This window comes from Lontra canadensis, unplaced genomic scaffold (genome assembly GCF_010015895.1).
Source record: "Lontra canadensis isolate GAN:19392208 unplaced genomic scaffold, GSC_riverotter_1.0 scaffold24, whole genome shotgun sequence".
Classification (NCBI taxonomy): domain Eukaryota; kingdom Metazoa; phylum Chordata; class Mammalia; order Carnivora; family Mustelidae; genus Lontra; species Lontra canadensis.
Window position 1 is genome coordinate 11,601,485 of NW_022631018.1, and position 19,164 is coordinate 11,620,648.

Below are 19,164 nucleotides of genomic sequence, written 5' to 3' on the forward strand. Positions count from 1 at the left end.
AAGGCATATTTCATTAAAGGTATTTCTTTCTCTCTCTTTTTTTTTTTTTTTAGAGAGAGAGCGAGCACACACGTGTGTGCACAAGCAAGGGGGAGGGGCTGAGAGAGAGAATCTCAAGCAGGCTCCACGAGCACGGACCTCCAAGGATCCCCAAGGATCAGAAGATCATGACCTGAGCTGAAGCCAAGAGTCGGGGGTTGAACCAACTATGCCCCCCAGGTACCCCTGAAGGTACCTCTATGGGTAACAAACAGACACAGTTTAAATGCAGTGTTTTCCCAAGATCTCACTTGATCTTAAGATAGGACACTAGCAAACTAGTTCTTTTTTATTTCACTCAGTATTTTACTTCTCCCTGGGAAAAAAAAATCTGTGTATTAAGTGTGGGGAAAAAACACCCCCAACATGAACACATTTTAAGGACCGCTAACCTCTTTAAGCACTAACAAAGCAAGAATAAATCAGGCTGTATCTTTCACAGCCATCTCTAGGCATGCCACCTGAGTCTGCGCAGGAGAGCTGATAAATAAACGACAAAAGAAACACAACACATACGCGCAAGTTTAAGAACTCAGGAGAATTGAATAATTTTAAAGGATATCTTTTGATTCATAAACACATCAAATTAGGTGTGGAAAATTTCAATTACAGAATACAGAAGAGCAAATCCTGTTCTTTTTAGTATTTAGAATCTAAAGTCCAGAATTGTCCAACAATATCGGTTGGACATTACTCTGCATTAATTAACTTTCTCTTACCATCTTTGGTCACGTGAACAACAAACAACCCTTCTTCATTGCCCAGAGCTATCCTTTCATGATCTATGGAAGACATGAATATGAAACACTGTTAATAGGTAAAACTATGTAAAACTAATAGAACAAAACAGATAATAAAGAAATTTGTGCAAAAAACTGAAATAAGTAACTTAAAAATTGCAATAACAATTGGTACTGTAAAATCTCCTTTCAGATGACAGTGGTAAATGTTACCTCAGGTCTTTTTTTAGCGGAATAATCATTAGTATATCCATACTTAGAAAAAGTAGTAAATGTTTATTCAATAAAGGGTGAAAAAAATTAAAAACCTAGTTTGTTAGCACCCTGGGCCTAGTTCTGTTTCTTGTTTTGGGAGGGAAAAACCGTGGAAGGCATAACCCTGCTAATTAGCTTTTCCTTATTTATTAGCAAGTAACAGAAGAGTTGGATAGGTATATAAGACAAAAATTTAAACCTCCAGACACGTAAACTGCCATTTTTTGATGGCATTTGATATGCAGGGCACCCTGTGTCATGTGTCTCGCCTTCCAGAAGCTTCCCCATCACTTCTTTGAGGTAATTGGAACCCCATCTTACCTAGAAACTTACGCTTTAAGAAGTTATACAACTTGTTCTAAGTCACACAGCAGAAAACAGATTGTTATAGGTTAATCTTCAGCACTGTGGCTTTTTCAGAAGAAAATGCACTGGGGAAGCATACTGATTCCCCTTTACCGAAAACATGTTCTCAGCTGCCTCGCTCACTCAGCGGACCCCTCCCGCACACGCGGGGCAGCACACACGGGACACACTGGACACTGGGGTTTCCTAGCTGTAAGCCAGCTCTGCGCACACGGTAGGTTAGTCGGCCACTACAGTAACACAGTCAATGGGCAAGTCCGTACCTATGATGGCAGCCGCCTGGGTTGTTTTAATGAGGGGCAGAGTGCTGTCATAAGCCTCCTTGGGAACATAGACTGAGCGGTCTCTGAATTTGTTTTTCTTCAAAATCTTGTGCAGCTCGCTGAGCACGCCCACCCACTTGCTCCTCTCGCTCTCACTCTCCGCGAGCATCAGGACCGAACACCTGCTGTCAGACGCCGAGAGCTGGGAAGCCGTGACCTAGGACAGTTTAATCAGCCTGTGTTAGAAAACAGACACCCTGCACTAGCACGCCCATGCCAGCGGACCAGGCTCCGGCCAACAAAATGAGCATTTATCAGATGACATCTTTACAGGAGGTCAGCTCTCCTCATCAGGAGAATAACTAGTTTTCGCCTCAGAATTCAGGACAAAGCAAAGGTAGCAGATACCGGTACTATCCGGCTGGCTAGCTAGATACCATTTTAAATGTTAGTAACCATTTTTTAATTTTCTTTGCTATCAAGTGCCAGGATGCCATCACTGAGAAATGCCTTATCCATACTCACCCATCAACTGCAGCTGACATTGACTGAGCAATACCTGAGCAGTGATCAGAGCATGTTGCGAAGTACGAGTTGGGTATTGCTATTAGATCCTGATTTTACATACAAAAATACTCTGGTGCAGAGACTCACGGTCTCCAAGCATGTCCTACCAGATGGGGATCGTGGGTCCATGCTCAGAAGCATTACGCCAAACCAACTGCCAACTTGCTTTAAAAAGTCAGCAATAACATTCTGTTACTTCATAATATAACTCACATTATTTGAGAGAAGATCAGATCATTTGAGTTGGTATTTACATGAAAATTTATCACTATACAAATAGTACTTACAATCAGAACAGACTGTATGGATCCCCCCCTTAAAAGTGCTTTAAGCAGCAGTGACCACAAAGTCCCACTACGTGAATCAGCTCCAGACAAGTGGGCCTCTTCAGGCTCCGTTGGTGACTTTCCCAGATAGAAGATTCAAAGACAATCACTTAGCATATGGGCATAACATTAGGGCAGTGGTCTTTTTTTTTTAAACCTCTATTGTCTTAATTCACCAATTCAAGATTGCCCTGTGGCAAGACAGACGGCCTCCAAAGATGCCTACCAACAATTCTTCTTACGGAACTCTACTCATCAAGCTCTGGAGTCTATCCTTACATCCAGGCTGGCCCCGGGACGTGCTCTGACCAACAAGATGCACAGGAGGTGCTCCTGGTTTGGCCTGGTCCTTAAAAGAAAAGTCCTTAAAAGAAAGGTCCTTAAAAGAAAGGTTTTCTTGCAGACCAGCCCCATAGAAGTCAGCCGGATGACTGAATGAGAGGTCACATGCAGAACGTTCAGAGAGCGCAGAGATGGCCCGGCTCCCAGACAGCAGCAAGGCCCCAGATACAGGAGCAAGGTCATTTTGGATAGTCTAGCCTCAAATGAGCCGAATGTAGCCACAGGAGTGACCCTAGTCGACCCCACTCAAACTGGATAGCTGATCCAGAGAACGGTAAAAAATAAGTCATTACTGGTTTCAGCTACTAAGTTTTGGAGTAGTTGTTACAAAGCAATAGAAATAAAATATTATTTTTTTAAATAAGGTTTTAAAAAGCAACCTCTTCTTCAAAAACTTGAGAAACCTCAAACTTATTCAACTTATATTTTTTTGGAAAGTGAATTGTGGCTCGAAAGTAACACCCAAGATGAATCCTATTTTAGAAGCCAAATATTCATGCTTTCTACAGGTGTTTGACTAATGAAATATTTACTTAGCACTAACTGACTGTACAGTCCAGTACTGGATGGTATAAGACACATTAAGGAATGCAGGATTTGTTATTTCCTAGTAAGCTTATGTCCTATATGGAGAGACAAAATACATATTCATAAGAACACTTAATTCAGTGATCAAATTACAGCACACACACTCACTCTGAATATACAGGGTATATCTTTCCGACTTGCATGAATAACATCGGAAGCCAAGACTGAACTCACAGAAAATTCTTCATCCCTGAAGGAAAAATGAAACATTAGAAGTCAGTGTATGTGTTGTGTTCAAGGTGTACCTTCAAATAACACACATGGGGCAATCCTCAAAACTTCATTGCACAAAACATCCAAACTGAACTAAAAAAAAATAATTTTCCTGCCATTGTAATGGACGGGGCCGAGAGTAATCTCTCAGGAGTAACTTAGCAGTGGCCATTACACAACGGCTGACAATGACTGCTGGCTCCAGTCACAAAGCCAGCACCCGTACATGCAGACGAGGGATCTGAATCCTCCAGAACAACGCACCCTCTTGCCCCCTGCAACCCAGCTCAAGAGTCTACAATGTAGCGTATCTGACATTTCACTATTCTGTCAACACTTGAAACCGAACTCCTCCACAGTAATTTACTCCTTGTGACTTCCTAAGTCTTAGTGCCATCAGTCTCTTGGTCTGGGAGACTTGATGCCTTAGTCTTGTCTTTGCTTCTTCTCTCCCTCTTTCTATAGCGAGTCCCTGGGCAAGCTCTGTCAGACTTTCATTGCTAATGTTTCCTGCATCAACCTCCCCGCTTTCCGCATCTGTGGGGAAGAGGCCGTGTCTGAGGTGCCGTATGAAATGCCGTCGTGTGCCATGGCTGGAAACTCCTGCTCTGAGGGTGGGAGGAAGAGCTGGAGGGAGGCCCGTGTGGGAGTCTCAGCACAGAGGCGGCAGCTGAAGCTCTGGGGGCTCCTGAGTTCTCCCAGGGGAGTGCAGGAGTTACAAGAACAGGTAAAGGAGAGCACTCCATGGGGCGGGGGACGAGCCTGCAGGGTGAGACCAGAACTATTCCAGAGATGTACTCGTTCAGATGTTTCCCAACTCACTATGTACTCTAAGAGCCTACCTGACGTTGGGATTTGTACTCCCCTTCCTCATGTTGGAATTAGGATCCACACCTTCAGGTAATAGCGAAACACCACACATTAGGCCCCCGTTAGGCGAGCCATCTCATGCTGGTCTTTTGGATTCAAACTTTGCTCCTTTTCCCTGAGCCTGGGCCCCAACTCACTCAACACACATCAACCTGTCGTATAATGACACCTTGCTTCCTGGTTTTAATAACATCACTCTGGCAATATTAGTACATTAGATTATTAATATGAGATTAGATTTAAATAAAAGTATGGCAATGTAACTGGATGAAAAACTAGACACTTTTTTATTCCCATGTCACAAACGTACAAATATTTTCACTTTCGAAAGCTCACCTCATGTCAATCACCTGACTGACCACGACACTGGGCTGAGAGGCTTTTCCTTCAGCAACATCGTACAGGAAGAGTTTAAAGTCGCAAACCACAGCCAGTGCTCTTTGCCACCCTTTCTTCACTCCAGCCGGCTTCGGGATCTTCAGGGAAACAGAAACAACTCAAACTGAAATGTCTATCACGCCCTCTTCGTTACCTCCGTAGCTGAACGATAGAAACCTAAAGACAACATACTCGCGTCCCAACTGCTGCTCTGGTGGGGGGGGGGGGTCAAGCAGAGATGGAACGCACACACCACTGATGACGTGAGAAACTGTAAGAACACATTCTCCAAATACTGTACGGCTTTTTATTCTACAAAGTTTTTAAGTTTCGCTAGTAATTCATTAAAATAGAATTCATGGATTTCTTTCTCAGTAGCGTCAAAGTCACTTTTGGGAGTACGATGAAATGCAGCTTACATATTAAATGCTATTCGGGATTACAAGTAAGAGAACAGCCTGACAGGATCTCACACTTCATAAGCATACGCTACCTCCCCAGAAAGACCAGGTGCCAAAGACTCCTTTACGGAGATTTAAACACTTGGTCGTTATAAGATAAGGACAGTACAGAAAACTGTACTGGAATTTATTTCCAACCAAAGTCCAGGTTTTTGTTTTCAAATCACTCTGGATGAAATAAGATTATTAGGTGAATTTTATTTGCCTAATTTTCTGTTAAGGAGTATTATTTGTGAGGTGCCTGGACTTTATTTTCAGTCACTAATTAACCTTAAAAGATTAATCTAAACCCAACCTAATCATACTTACCCTGACATGACCTTCGTATGCTGTTCCTATGCCCTTCTGTGGATCTATCCCCAGAGGACCTTTTGTTTGCTCAGGCGGGACTGGACAAGCAGTTGGAGCTTTGTTCACACAAGTTATATGACATGAGAATCCACACACTTTGGAAGCGGGGGGGAAAACAATGTTCAATAAAAATTCACTTCTACAAAAAGACAATTCACTGAGCGCTCATTACATACAAGGGGCTGTATCAGATGAATGCTTATCTGCGGCTTTGTTTTAAAGAAACTGTTTTGTCATTTGGGGAGCTGATTCATTTGCTTACTAATAAGAATTTCAATGAGAAACTGTAAAGATTTTTATTATTGTAATATTATTATTCTGTATTAACATTAGTAATCAAGAGCAGCAAATACATAGGAAAAAAAAAATCTAATCTTGTGCATACAACAGTTGATTTAAACTTGACATCCCAAAAAGTAGTTTCTAGAGTTCTCTCTAACGCTTCTTCTCACTGCAACTTGGTATCTGCCCTGAGAGTTTCTCTTGCCAGGGTCACTAATGGACATGAAATTACCCGACATCTTTGCAGTATCTGGCAAACCTTACAATCCTTCTTTTTGAAAATGAAACTGTTCCATGATTAAAGACGTACAAATTAAGGATAAACTTTAGGAGTTGTTAGTTTCACTACGGATACTTCAGCTATGACCAAGATCATAACAATGGTTAACCTCATTGACTGCATTTAATTTTTCTGTTAACAATCTAAGAGAGGTACAGTTACTATTTATATATGACTTGCCCTGGGTCACAGGACTCATAAGTGGCATTGCTGGAATTCAAACCCTAGCATTTGGGGTCAGAGCCCAACCCCCCAGCCACCAACCACACTGCCATGACACTTCTACCTGATACACACATGATGAACTTGAGACCGTAAGAAACAGGATAAACAAAAATAAATGTCTAAGTTTTACCAAGACTTGGCTGGGGGACAAAATATGTAGGGCTCCAGGGTGGCTCAGTCAGTTAAGCCTCTGACTCCTGATTTCAGCTCAGGTCATGATCTCAGGGTCGTGGGATTGAATCCCATAATGGGCTCTGCACTCAAGGTGGAATCCGCTGGAGAGTCCCTCTTCCTCTGCCCCTCCCCCTACCCACTCTCTTTCCATAAAATAAATAAATAAAATCTTAAAAAAAAAAAGTTAAAATATTTAAGCTTGTTGGAAGGGGCTGCAGACTAAGAATATTCATTTCAACACTTCCTACTCTAAGGTCCGGTCCTGGAGAATATTTGGGAAAGATTAAGAGAGGAGTTGAAGGGATACCATCACGGGAATGCATGCACACAGGAAAATGTACCATACACCCACTCATGGGCATTATGAAACCACCAGAGGGCCAAGATGAAGTGGTACTGTCAAAACTACCGTAAGACATCTTGCTCACAAGTAGAGTGTCTAACAAGTTATAAACTGTTTTACTAATAGGCAAAAATCTCACCTACAAACAGCAGTGGAAGCAATAAAATAATTGTCCTATACAGGATCTAATTTCAATCCATCAGGAAGAAGTGAAAATGACAGGAATCTTTGGAGGCTGTAACCACATTACCAGAATATTTATGGAAGCCCAGGCAGAGTCTACTGTGGCCCCACAGTGTATAGGGTAGGGTTCTAAGGCTCTGCAGGAAAGACAGGCACAATTTCACGACACAGGACTCTAGAAGGGGGCTTGGGGAGACCTCAAAACCCCCCACCATGTAACTGCAAATGATTCTGATGCATAAGAAATGATAAGGGTCCTAAAGCCAGGTAGCTAGCTATCCAGGGTTCTTTCTGATAAACAGATTTTAAAATGACATATATTTTTATTTTATTTTTTAAAGATTTATTTATTTTAGAGACACAGAGTGCTGGGGGAGGGGCAGAGGGAGAGAGAGAGAGTCTCTAGCAGACTCTCCACTGTGTGTGGAGTTTGCTGCAAGGCTTGATCCCAGAACCCTGATATCATGACCTGAGCCAAAAACCAAGAGTCAGATGCTTAACCAACTGAGCCATCAAGGCACCCCTAAAAAATGACATTTGTAAGTACTGGCTAAATCCCAAATGGGACAAGGCTTAAAAAATTGCACAAATTCTCTCCTTTGGTTTCCATCACACCTTCCTGGTCAATGACACAGGCTGTTCCTTTTTCAGATTACTTTGCTGTCTTTACCTTTTACCTTCCCTGAGCTGTTTCTTAAGGCCCTGTCCTCACACCTGCACTCTTTTCACTCTGCGTGTTTCCAGGAAAACACCATTCCCGTTCATCACTTTGTAAGCTCGTAACTTTCAAATCTACTTTTCAACCCAAGAGCATTGCTTTGGCTCTAAACCCGTGCATCTACAAGACTAGTTGAGATGATGCAATCTGGATCTTTTGCTTTGACTGTGAGAGCTCATCAAACATAGAATTCACTGCATTAAGATGCCATTAACATCCCCTTAATTCAAAGCATTCAAAGTGATCAAATACAGACTAACTACAAGCACATTCTACAAGGAGAACACCTGCTTCTGATGTGGCCTGATGACCTTCCCCTCAAAGTCCCTTCCGACCTTAAGGGCTAAGAAATGGAAACTAATATTAGAATTTGAACTAGCAACTATTTTACCTTTCTCATAAGATATATTAGCAAATGATACACAAGGCATTGTTATAGTGATAAATTTCATTTGATTAGACAAAGTATATTCCCAAATAAGGTACTATAAATAAATATACTATAAATAAACTATTCCCAAATAGTGTGCCCCATTATAATTATTTAAGTCATTTACATTTCAGAAGTCTTAGGAAAAATAAAGTGGTGCCCAGACAAATATACTTTGTTTTCTGTTCAAGTGACCCCTGATCTCCCATCTCTCAGAATGTGAGCTTCAAGAGGGCAGGCTCTCAGTCTTTTTCCCCACCTACACTGGGGTGTCTACACTGCAGTGTCTAGAAGTCTAGGACAGGAATTCCATGAACTCTCGATGGATGAATCAATGAGTCAACAAGTGGTAAGGAAAATCCAATGATACAAATACTGGGAATAAAGTATCCAATGATACAAATACTGGGAATAAAGTATCCTTTTGGGGCAAAGTGGCAGACAGTTAAAATTTCTGGAAAGATACTGAACTGCCTACTTTTGAAGAATGATTTCTCTTATTAGAGGAATTAAGCAAGGTGGAAGTTAAATGAACAGATTCAAGGATAGCTTTTATGTCTTCTGTCACTCAGCTTAATGCTTTCCCAGAACCACAAATTCACCCAAATAACGAAACAAAGATGAATGAGCACAATGACAGAAGTCTCCCGTGGAAAATGTTTCTACGGCCATCTAGTTTCTCCCCTGTTCAACATGCAGCAAGGTGCTTGCTTTATTATCTGTACTCCTGTTACCAGAAAGAGCAGAACCAGCAGACACTTACATACTGTTTAAGGGGAATAAAGCTACGTGATTACAGTTTAGGGAACCAACACTAGGATTCTAACGTCACACTCTCTTGCCATTTTGTTCTTACCTTCACAGGAACAGCCCTGTCTTATCAAACCCACCATCAGAGAGGTGCACTGGTGACATCTGGTAGGGGTAGTGAAAGATTTGACAAAAAACTGATGGGTCTTGCGCTGTAAAACAAAGGGATAAAAAACATACACCGATTATTAAAAACATCAATTAGTTAAAGGATTTCCGTACTGTGAATCTCTGGGCCCCACTCGAGCTACCAGGATGTTTTCTAAACAGAAGTAGAAAGAATTATTTTCATTTCTCACATCTTTCCGTAATTTATGCTCTTTGCATATTTTAATTAGGCGATATAGAGCTAGGTTATGCTAAAAATAATATAAGAAGTGACATGGTAATTAATTGCTCTTGAATGCCATTTGAAAAGTTATGAACTGCAGCTTTTTATTTTTGCTCACAGATTTTGATTCAGGATTTTTACAAATTCTTCAAATTATTCTTCACCAAAGAGTTAAGTGAAATGTTACATATTTATACCTTTACGAATACAGAAATTTAATGTGCTTTTATACCTTCTTAGGAAGAACAAAGAGTAACTGAAAATTCTTGTCCCTGCTATAAAGCAAGTATTTTATTCTATGGGACCAAGAACAAAGAACATGTTTAATGAATCTGTTTCCTCCACTGGAAGCAGCTGGTATTCTTCAGTAGATAAACACACACGCGCATTATCCTAGAGACAGACAGCAGCCTGGAACTTCTTGTTGCGAACCCACTAAAGTTCTCGGAGTCTTGTCTGTCTGAACTGGTGGTAAGTCCATGCGGACTGCAGCTCTCCAGAACACCCTCTCCTCTCCAAATTAACCCTTAGAACGCTTTAACAATACATGAATTGTAATAACCATTCTTTCACTGTGCTTTGTGAGCCTAGGGACAAAATACTTCTCTGTGTCTTACTTTCCTCATTCTGTAAAATCAGGTCAGTAACAGTTATCTCGGTGAATATGTGAACATAAAGCATTTCGAACAGTGCTGGAATAGAGTAAGCATTCAGAACATAGTTACTTCCTTTTGAAAACAAATTTGGCTACTAATTTATTTTATATGTGTGACTGATTTAAACTAGTAAGATCCCTATTCTATTCCAATAATATGTGAATTCTGATGACATACTGTTTGAAGTAGTAGTTATTTTAGTTGAGACTAACTTATATTAAAAACCTAAAGGGACTAAACAGAGTCACCTGGGTGGCTCAGTCAGTTGAGTGACTCTTGATTTTGGCTCAGCTCATAATGTCAAGGTCATGAGATTGAGGCCCACATCAGGCTCTGCACTCAGCATGGAGTCTGATTGAGATTCTCTTCCTCTCCCTTTACACCTCCCTACACTAGTTTCTCTCTAAAATAAATAAATAAAATCTTAAAAAAACAAACACACAAACAAAACCTAAAGGGTCCTGGCTCCTGGGTGGCTCAGGTGGTTATGTATGTGCCTTCGGCTCAGGTCATGATCCTGGGATCGAGCCCCCATGGGGCTCTCTGCTCAGTGGGGAGTCTGCATCCCCCCTCCTCCTCCCCCCTTTTCATGCTTTCTCTCTCTCTCTCTATCTGTCTCTCAAATACACAAAGTCTTACAAAAAAAAAAAAGAAAAGCCAAAGTAAAGGGACCATTCAAAGCTTTAAAATTTAAGTTAAAAATAAATTCTGGGGGTGCCTGGGTGGCTCACACATTAAGTGTCTGCCTTCAGCTCAGGTCACGATCCCAGGGTCCTGGGATCAATCCTCACGTTGGGCTCTCTTCTTGGCAGGAAGCCTACTTCTCCCTCTGCCCCTCCCCCTGCTTGTGTTCCCTCTTTCGCACTCTCTGTAAAATAAATAAATAAAATCTTAAAAAAACAAAAAACAAAAAACAAAAAAACCCAGAATTCGGGATACCTGGGTGGCTCAGTTGGTTAAGTGTTTGCCTTTGGCTCAGGTCATGATCCCAGCGTCCTGGGATCAAGTCCTGCATTGCGCTCCTTGCTCAGCAGGGAGTCTGCTTCTCCTTCTATTACCTCTCTCTCTCTGACAAATAAAAATGAAAATCTTTAAAAAAATATATAAAAATTTTTAAAAAAATTCTACTCTTCTCAAATGGGATATGTGATTTAAATGCCACAAAAGCTCCGAAGCAGCACTAGGATCTGACTCTACCGCATCTAGAACACAGACCGCCCTCAGACCAACTGTAAAATTGCTCCTGGGTGGCCTGACCCCTGACCAACGAGTGGCCACTGTGCCAGTGCTCCACGTGCATCATCTCATTTAATGGACATAATATCCCTGTAAAGACAGGTAATATTGCCTCATTCAGGTAAAGGAAATGAGACTCAGTTACTCATGGATACATAGTTAATGGTAGAATTAAAATTCAAGCCTACATCTGTCTGATTCTGCCATCTCTCAGAGTTTGATCATTTAAAAACATGCAGAATATGTTCCTTAAGAAACCTGAAAACTACACAAGACATGGTTAGGCCAAGACTAGGGGCCTCCATGTCTGTAATAAAAACACAAGTACCCAGTTTGCTAATATCATATAAAATACTGCTCAGTATTTTTCCTGTATACCAAGGTTTACTCTCATTTTTTTGCTCTTTGAGGAACTATCCAAAGTAAAATTTTTAGCTTTTTTTTTAACTGCTCAAAATTATGGCAAAATGCAAAGTTAGCCTACTGATTGCTCTGGAAGCCTTTATCACAACAAGAGAACTGATCAACGGCTTAAGAGAGGCAACTTCCTTCTTTCTTCTAAGGATAACAGACAGGTCTGGAGTATCAGTACTAATAACTATGGCCACAACAAACCTTAACAGTAATTCTTGACAATACCCATGAAATTGCTGACAAAACACATTATACACTGCCCTACCCTCCAAGAGATCTACTCAGGATGTCGTAATTTTAACCGAGTATGCTGGGAAACAAAAATGCTTTCTTAGAGCATTATTCAACTAACCAGCCAATCAATTGGTAGGTGCTGATTAAAGTTTGGAAGGGGGTGGTAGATACTACCAAAGAGTAAGGGGTCCATGTTTCACTGATCTCAACGAAGGACAGTATAAAACAACGTAATTAAAGATAATGATTCTGATGGCACTGACCTCTAGGCATTATACCATAAGATTTTGTATTTATTTGGTTTTGGTGGAGTAGAGAGGAACAGTAACAGAGAGATACATGGATCCACTCCTAGGGTCCAGATTATTTGCCTTTTGATCTTTCTAAGATCCCCTTCTGCCTCCTGGTCAGTATTTAAACTCTAATACTTATCCAAAGGGTAGTTTGAAGAGGAGAAAAAGAAGGAAAAAAATCTAGGGAAGGGGGCATTAAAACTAAAGCATGGACCCAGGTTAGAGTTTTTGGATTTTGTGATCATTTGGAGTAAACTGAGAATTAACTATAAACTCGATATTCAAAAAGGTGGACAGAAGAGTGCTGGGTGGCTCAGTCAGTTAAGCGTCTGCCCTCAGTTCAGTTTGTGATCCTGGAATCCCAACTAAGCCCCACACTGGGCTCCCTGCTTGGCGGGGAGTCTGCTTCTGCCTCTCCCTGTACTCCTTCCTGACTAGCGCTCATGCCCTCTCTCACTCACTGTCAGATAAATAAATAAAATCTTTTTTTTTTTTTTTTTTTTTTTTAAAAGGTGGACAGGGGGCGCCTGGGTGGTTCAGTGGATTAAGCCGCTGCCTTCAGCTCAGGTCCTGGGATCGAGTCCCGAATCTGCCTCAGCATCTGTGCTGAGCAGAGAGCCTGCTTCCCCCTCTCTCTCTGCCTGACTCTTTGCCTACTTGTGATCTGTCAAATAAATAAAATTAAAAAAAAAAAGGTGGACATAAAGAAGGGCTCTCTTCTATTCCAATTTTATCTGTGTTGTGTACTTCAAGCTATCACTGGAGAAGGTAAAAGGTCTTTAACAGAAGCTGGGACAACACAGTAGAACCAATTATGATCCCTGGTAAAAGCTTAACCCTCACTGTTGATAATGAGAATTTTATCACTGATAAATGACAAGAGGTCTTTACCTCATACAAACCCCATGAAGGCACGTGATGTGATGAGCACTGGGTGTTATACACAGCTGATGAATTACTGAACTCTACATTTGAAACTAATGATGTATTATATGTTCGCTGATTGAATTTAAATAAAAAAAGGATAAAAATAAATTTTTAAAAAGGTTTTTCTTTTTCCTTTTAAGCACTTCTAATTATTTTGTCGTAATTGGGAGACTCACTCCTTCATCTTTTAAAAAACATGAAGTAAATTTTATTTTGGGGGGAGGAGCCTTAGGTGCACAAAACCGAGTTAACCTTTAGTGCACGAAATGTCATCACAGAGCTTGGTGGCGTCCCGTTCTGATTTTATTTTGCCTTATTGCTTTTTCCACCCTTCCCTGATGATTCACGCCCCACCCTTCCCCACAAGATCAGACACCCAGTCTAACAGGATTTATACCGGTGTGTGAGGCTGCCTGCTTCTTCATGTCTTTGATTTTACTTTACTTAATTTTTGACAATCTGGTGAGCATAAAGTGACAATTTTTAAATTATTCACTTTTTACTAATGAAGTTGGACATTTCTTCACATGCTTGTTAACCATTAGATTTCCTTTTTTGGGAATTACTTACTCATATCATCTGCCAGTTTTCCCAATGCATTTCTGATTTTTCCATAGAGTTGTAGGAGTGTCTTACATAGTCTAGAAATTAATCCCTTGTTAGTGTTAAACATTGCAAATATCTTTCACTAGGAGTCACCGCCTATTAGCCCCCATTAACAAAGCTTTTGCTGCACGAGCTTCTTTAATTGTGATGTAATAGATCCAGCAATATTTTCACCTTATGCTCATGATCTGAGATCTTATTTTCATTGCCTAACCACAAAGAACTTCCCATTTTCTCCTATGTATGTTTTTAATTTTTCAAATCATACTAATACCCATACATGGTTCACAAAGTAAAACAGTATCACAATGCTTATAATAAAAACTGAAGCACCCCTCTGCTCCAAGTCCTCTTTCCTAGAGGCAATTTCTTTTAACTTTTGCAGCTGTTTGCCTCCTTCTGTATCTGGGGGGTGGAGGAGGGGTGGGCGAGGGAGGCAAGCCCATCCTGCTCTTTTTTGATTTGAGGCATCATATTGACTTCCTGTTATGGAAGAGGAGGACTGAGCACTGTCGTATCAGCCACTCCCTTCGTGTCCTCAATATTTTCAAAGCACAGTCTTGGGTTAAACTTTACACTTAGCATTCAAGTTATTATGAACTTGGAATTATAATTCAGTGAATTGAGAAGTACATTATGGTCCCATCTTTCTTGCATAATCTTTTGATTTTTCTGAAACTAGTGATGCCGTCCCTCTTTTAAACTTAATTTTCTAGGTCTCTTTCATTAATTAGCCCTAGATTCTCCAAAGGAATGGCAAAATCCCCTTGAATCTATTTACCACGTGGTCAAACAGTGAGGAAAGAAGCCTTCAAGACTCCTCCATCCAGTGTTTATCTAACCTGAAGACTGTTCTGGAGCCCTCGGCTTCCCTGTTCCTGACTCAGCTGCAGGCTTCAGTCTTTCTGTCAACAGATCTGTATGCGAGTCTCTCTCCAATGGACTCTATGCCTACTTCTCCATCTCCTCCCTTGTTTTGGTGGAACTCATTTCTTAGTAGTTTACTTAGAAAGCAGAGCAGTGATAACACTTTAGAAGATCTCCAGTTTCTGAAAATGCTATTATTTCCCCCTAAACTGATTAAACATTTGACAGGGAATAAAAAAATCTGTCTCGCAATCACTTTACCTTCCAATTGTCCTTTCCATTTTGTTGTTAAGTATCATGCCATTTTGATCCCTAGTCATTTGAATGTGACATATTCTTTTTCTAAAAATTTATTTATTTGAGAGAGAGAAAGCTTGAACAGGCAGGGGGAAAGGGTAGAGGGACAGAGAAATTCAAGCAGGTACTCTGCTGAGCACAGAGCCCAGTACAGGGGCTCAATCTCAGGACCCTGAGATCATGACCTGAGCAGAAACCAAGAGTCAGGCCCTTAAATGACTGAACCACCCAGGTGCCCTGATGTTTTCTCTCTTTGGTGGTTTATAAAAGTTCTCTACGGTCTTGATATCTTGGAACACCGCACTGTGCGTGGGTGGGACGGGGTGTTTGTTATTGGTACACAGGAAACTGCTAGGACTCCGCAGTCTGGATACGTCCTTTGGTTGCAGAAAGTGTCTGTATCCTGTACTGCACAAGTTCCTTCCTTTTCTTTTTTTTCTGTGTCATGTTACCAGAACTTCTTTTTCTTGGATATTCATTTCTCACATTTTCCCTATTTTCTATTTTTTGCAGCAAGTTCTAAGAGATTTCTTCAAATTTATGCCCCAACTCTTCTAATGAATTTTTAAACGTTTGTCCTATTTTTAACTTTCAAAGAACTCTTCCTATTTTTCTGGGTATTCCTTTTTGTTTCCTTCTGCTTTGTCATTGCCTCTTTTTCCTTTAGTGAAAATAGGAAATCCTTTTGTTTTATCTCTTCTTTTTGCTAGAGGATTTCCTGAAATGTCTCCTGATCGTTGGGAATTTGCTTACATTTACGTGTAAGTCAGTAACAAAGCTGACTGGAAGGTTTATTCATTTATATTGTGCGTGTGCGTGGGGGTGGGGTGCATGCGCTTGTGCACGCCATCAATGTACACTCAACCATCTCCCTAGATTCTCAACTGCCATTATCCCTAAGTCTTCTCTGGGTCATTCAATTTCTTCATAAACTCCACTGAAATCCCCGAAATCTTCCCAGGATGGGAGGTAAGGAGGGAGAAGATAAAGCCAATGGCCAACATTCTGGGAGCTAAGCAGAAGAAAGGGGTTTGGAGCCTCACCTTCAGCTTGCTGACGTCTGTAAGATCTCACTACTCCTAGTTCAACACCTCCCCTCTTTCACCAACCTCTGCACCTGGTGTCCTTCAATCTGTGGTCTCTGGTTCAGTTGTTCCACAAAATGAACATACTGCTGAGTTGGGGGTAAGCTGTCTGGTTCTGAGAGCTACAAAAACAGTGCTTTATATGGACTTTGAACCAATTCCCCAACTCATTCTAGACTCCCTTTTTCACTCCTGCTCCTCGAGGTGTCGGGTGCCTTATTATTCTGCTCGATCTGAAGGCTGTCCTCTATGTACCCCTCAGGAAGGGCTTGTGGGGACAACAGTTCTTGACTTTTTGTGCATTCTTAATACTTCTCTATGGCTTTTATTTTTGAAGGATGCTTTATTTTCCTTAAAAATCCTAAAATTCTTAAAAATCTTTGACATCTCAAACTCATCAAATTCTTTAAACTGTGTATTTTTTGGAATATCAATTATATCTCAATAAAGTTGTCAAGAAGTCAGAAAGGGAGAAAAACCCTCGGACTCACACTTTTCTAGGGCATTTTAAAAGTTATCGAGTTGTTTTCTGGCATAGTCTTGCTACTGGAAAGTCTGATGAAAATTTCATTCTTTTCTTCCCCCTTGAGTGACTTCTTACACTTTTGTCCAATATCCTTTTTCTTTATAGGCCAAGAGCTTACTGGAATATGTTTTCTTTTGTCTGAGTTGATTTTCTTGGCTATGCTGGATGCCTCTGTGTTATGAGTTTCAAGTCTGCTTTATTTTAGAAAATTTTCTTGAACACAGATTTTAGTATTTTCTGCTGCTTTCATGGTCTCTATCAGAGACTCCTATTATGTAAATACTGGCCCTTCTTTGTTGTTCTTTCCTGTCCATCATTTTTCTTAAATCCTTTTTTTAATCTCTTCCCTCATTTCTTTTCTTTTAAAAACGATTTATTTATTCATTTGGAGGGGGGAAGAGAGAGTGTGTGTGCAAGTGGGAAGAGAAGCAGAGGTAGAGGGAGAGAGAGAATCCATAAGCTGATTCCCTCCTGAGCATGGAGCCCCACACAGACTTGACCCTACAACCCCCACCCAGATCATGTCCTTAGCCAAAATCAAGAGCTGGACACTTGACTGAGCTATCCAGGCGCCCCTCTCATTTCTTGATCTAACAAAATTTAAAAAATCTTTCCATTTTCTATTTCCATAAGTGATCTGTTGAGTTTATTTACTTCCAAATTCTTATAGGTCAATCTGTATGCTTGCAGTCTTATTTTATCTTAATTTCTAATTCTTTCCCTGGATTTTTGTCACCTTTCTTCAAATCTCGCTTTCTCCAACACTCCTATTTCTAAGGTTTGCTATTTCTAATTTTTGTTGTTTCACAGCTTCTATCGTTTCCTTAATTTCTTCTGAAATATTGATTGTAGTTTTTCTTGGTTTTGTAGACATGTGTTTCTGGCACACTTTCATTTTTTAAGATACATTGTTCTCTTTTTGTAGGTGTGAGATTTGACTGTGACTGGTTTCCTCCTTTTTAAGTGAAATGACTTTTCCTGTACTTCTACAAGGGAGGAGTGGGCCAGAGTAATTTTTCCAGCTCCATGCCTTTGCATAAAACGATTTTTCAAAATGATCTCATGTTTTCAGAGATCTTCCTCCCCTCTTCTTAATCACCTGAACTTTCTCTTTACTTTCCTGTCTCGCTCAATTGTGAACCCATTCCCCACTGACCCTTCTTCGTCTGGGGCTGTGATCTGGAAGGGGGTTCTGATCATCCAGTTTTGAGGAAAACTGCAGCACTTCCCACTATCTTGCCTCCTCTGTCCTCGCCTGTAGGATGGAGCTTGCAAAATCCTCTCGGTTTCTTCTGTTCTTAAGATGCCCAGCAGTGCACACTTGTGTTTTGGCGATTTTCTGGCTCTGGATTTTCATGAATCCCACTTTCTTTAGCAGAGTGTTTAATACCATGGCGAGGGGTAGTGATGGGGGTTTTACAGATGACTTTTTTTTTTTTTTTTCTATCAGTTTGTATTTTGAAGTTTGTGGGAAAATCTTCTCATTTATTGTTCAGGTCTCATCTGTACTTTTTTTTTTTTTTTTAAAGTTCTAATACCTACCCAGTTGGTCTGTTTTTATGTAGATTCAGTGAGATTCAAAAACCATGCTGCCACAGAGACCAAGTTCCCAGAATCCTCTACCTTCCACTCACTGGGTTCTAGAGACACTGTCAAATATTTTTCATTAATATGTTTTAAAATTGTCTTTAAAAAAATGGTACTGATTCACATTTCCATCCTATAATGTGTCACAGAGTATAACAAGGGTATGTATACCACAAATGTAAAGAGGTAGCTCATTATTACTTTATTCTGCTTTTCTCCAATTTCTCATAAGTCTGAACAGCTTTTCACGCTCAGTCATTTTAAGTTTTCAATGGCCTATGCCTGGCTTTTGGCCATTTAACTATCACATGTTCATCCCCTTGTTTATAAAAGCTCTTGATGCATACAGATATTAACCCTCTATCCTCTGTCCTCCATTTTCTCTACTATATTGTCTGAGAATGTGAATTAAAATCTCCAATCTGCCTCTAACCTACTCCTCCCAAGCTCTCAGTTCTTGTTGTGTATAGGTTAGGGCTTCTTCGTGAGGACCATCCACATTCATGATCATTCTTTATTATTCCCTTTATTAGCAGACAACGTCCTCTTTCGTACCATTTGGTGTTTTACACCTTAAACTCCATATTGCAGTACGTATCTGTGACCTCTGCTTTCCTTTATTTTCTTCCCTTCCATCCACCTTTTGCTTTCAGCCATGCAGCTTCTCACTGGCTCTCACGGTATGCTCCCTCTGGGGAGCCAGCCGCCACTTAGGAAGATTGTGGCTGTCATATGGGCAGATCCTGAGCATCAGCTGCCTGTCACGGGAGCGAGCCATCCTGCACACGCAGCTGAACCTCCCTACATCTGCAGCCTCAGCTCCCTGCGGACCACGGCCACAAGGCAGACCCTCTGCGAGAGCTCCCCACTGGAGCCCTTCTCAAATTCATACCTATGAAAC

At 40.8% G+C, this 19,164-nt stretch overlaps 1 protein-coding gene across 21 annotated transcripts in view; it reads right to left on the reverse strand.

The window, feature by feature from the left end:
- Positions 1-19,164, reverse strand: part of CDC42BPA (CDC42 binding protein kinase alpha) — a 324,447-nt gene that overhangs the window by 20,040 nt on the left and 285,243 nt on the right. For all 21 annotated transcript variants that reach the window (XM_032862852.1, XM_032862845.1, XM_032862842.1 and 18 more), the window contains 6 exons: positions 9,251-9,356; positions 5,718-5,854; positions 4,906-5,045; positions 3,595-3,676; positions 1,664-1,880; positions 759-821 (listed from right to left, as the gene is read on the reverse strand). In XM_032862852.1, the coding sequence (XP_032718743.1) occupies positions 759-821; positions 1,664-1,880; positions 3,595-3,676; positions 4,906-5,045; positions 5,718-5,854; positions 9,251-9,356 (745 nt within the window). The remainder of the gene's footprint in view (positions 1-758; positions 822-1,663; positions 1,881-3,594; positions 3,677-4,905; positions 5,046-5,717; positions 5,855-9,250; positions 9,357-19,164) is intronic.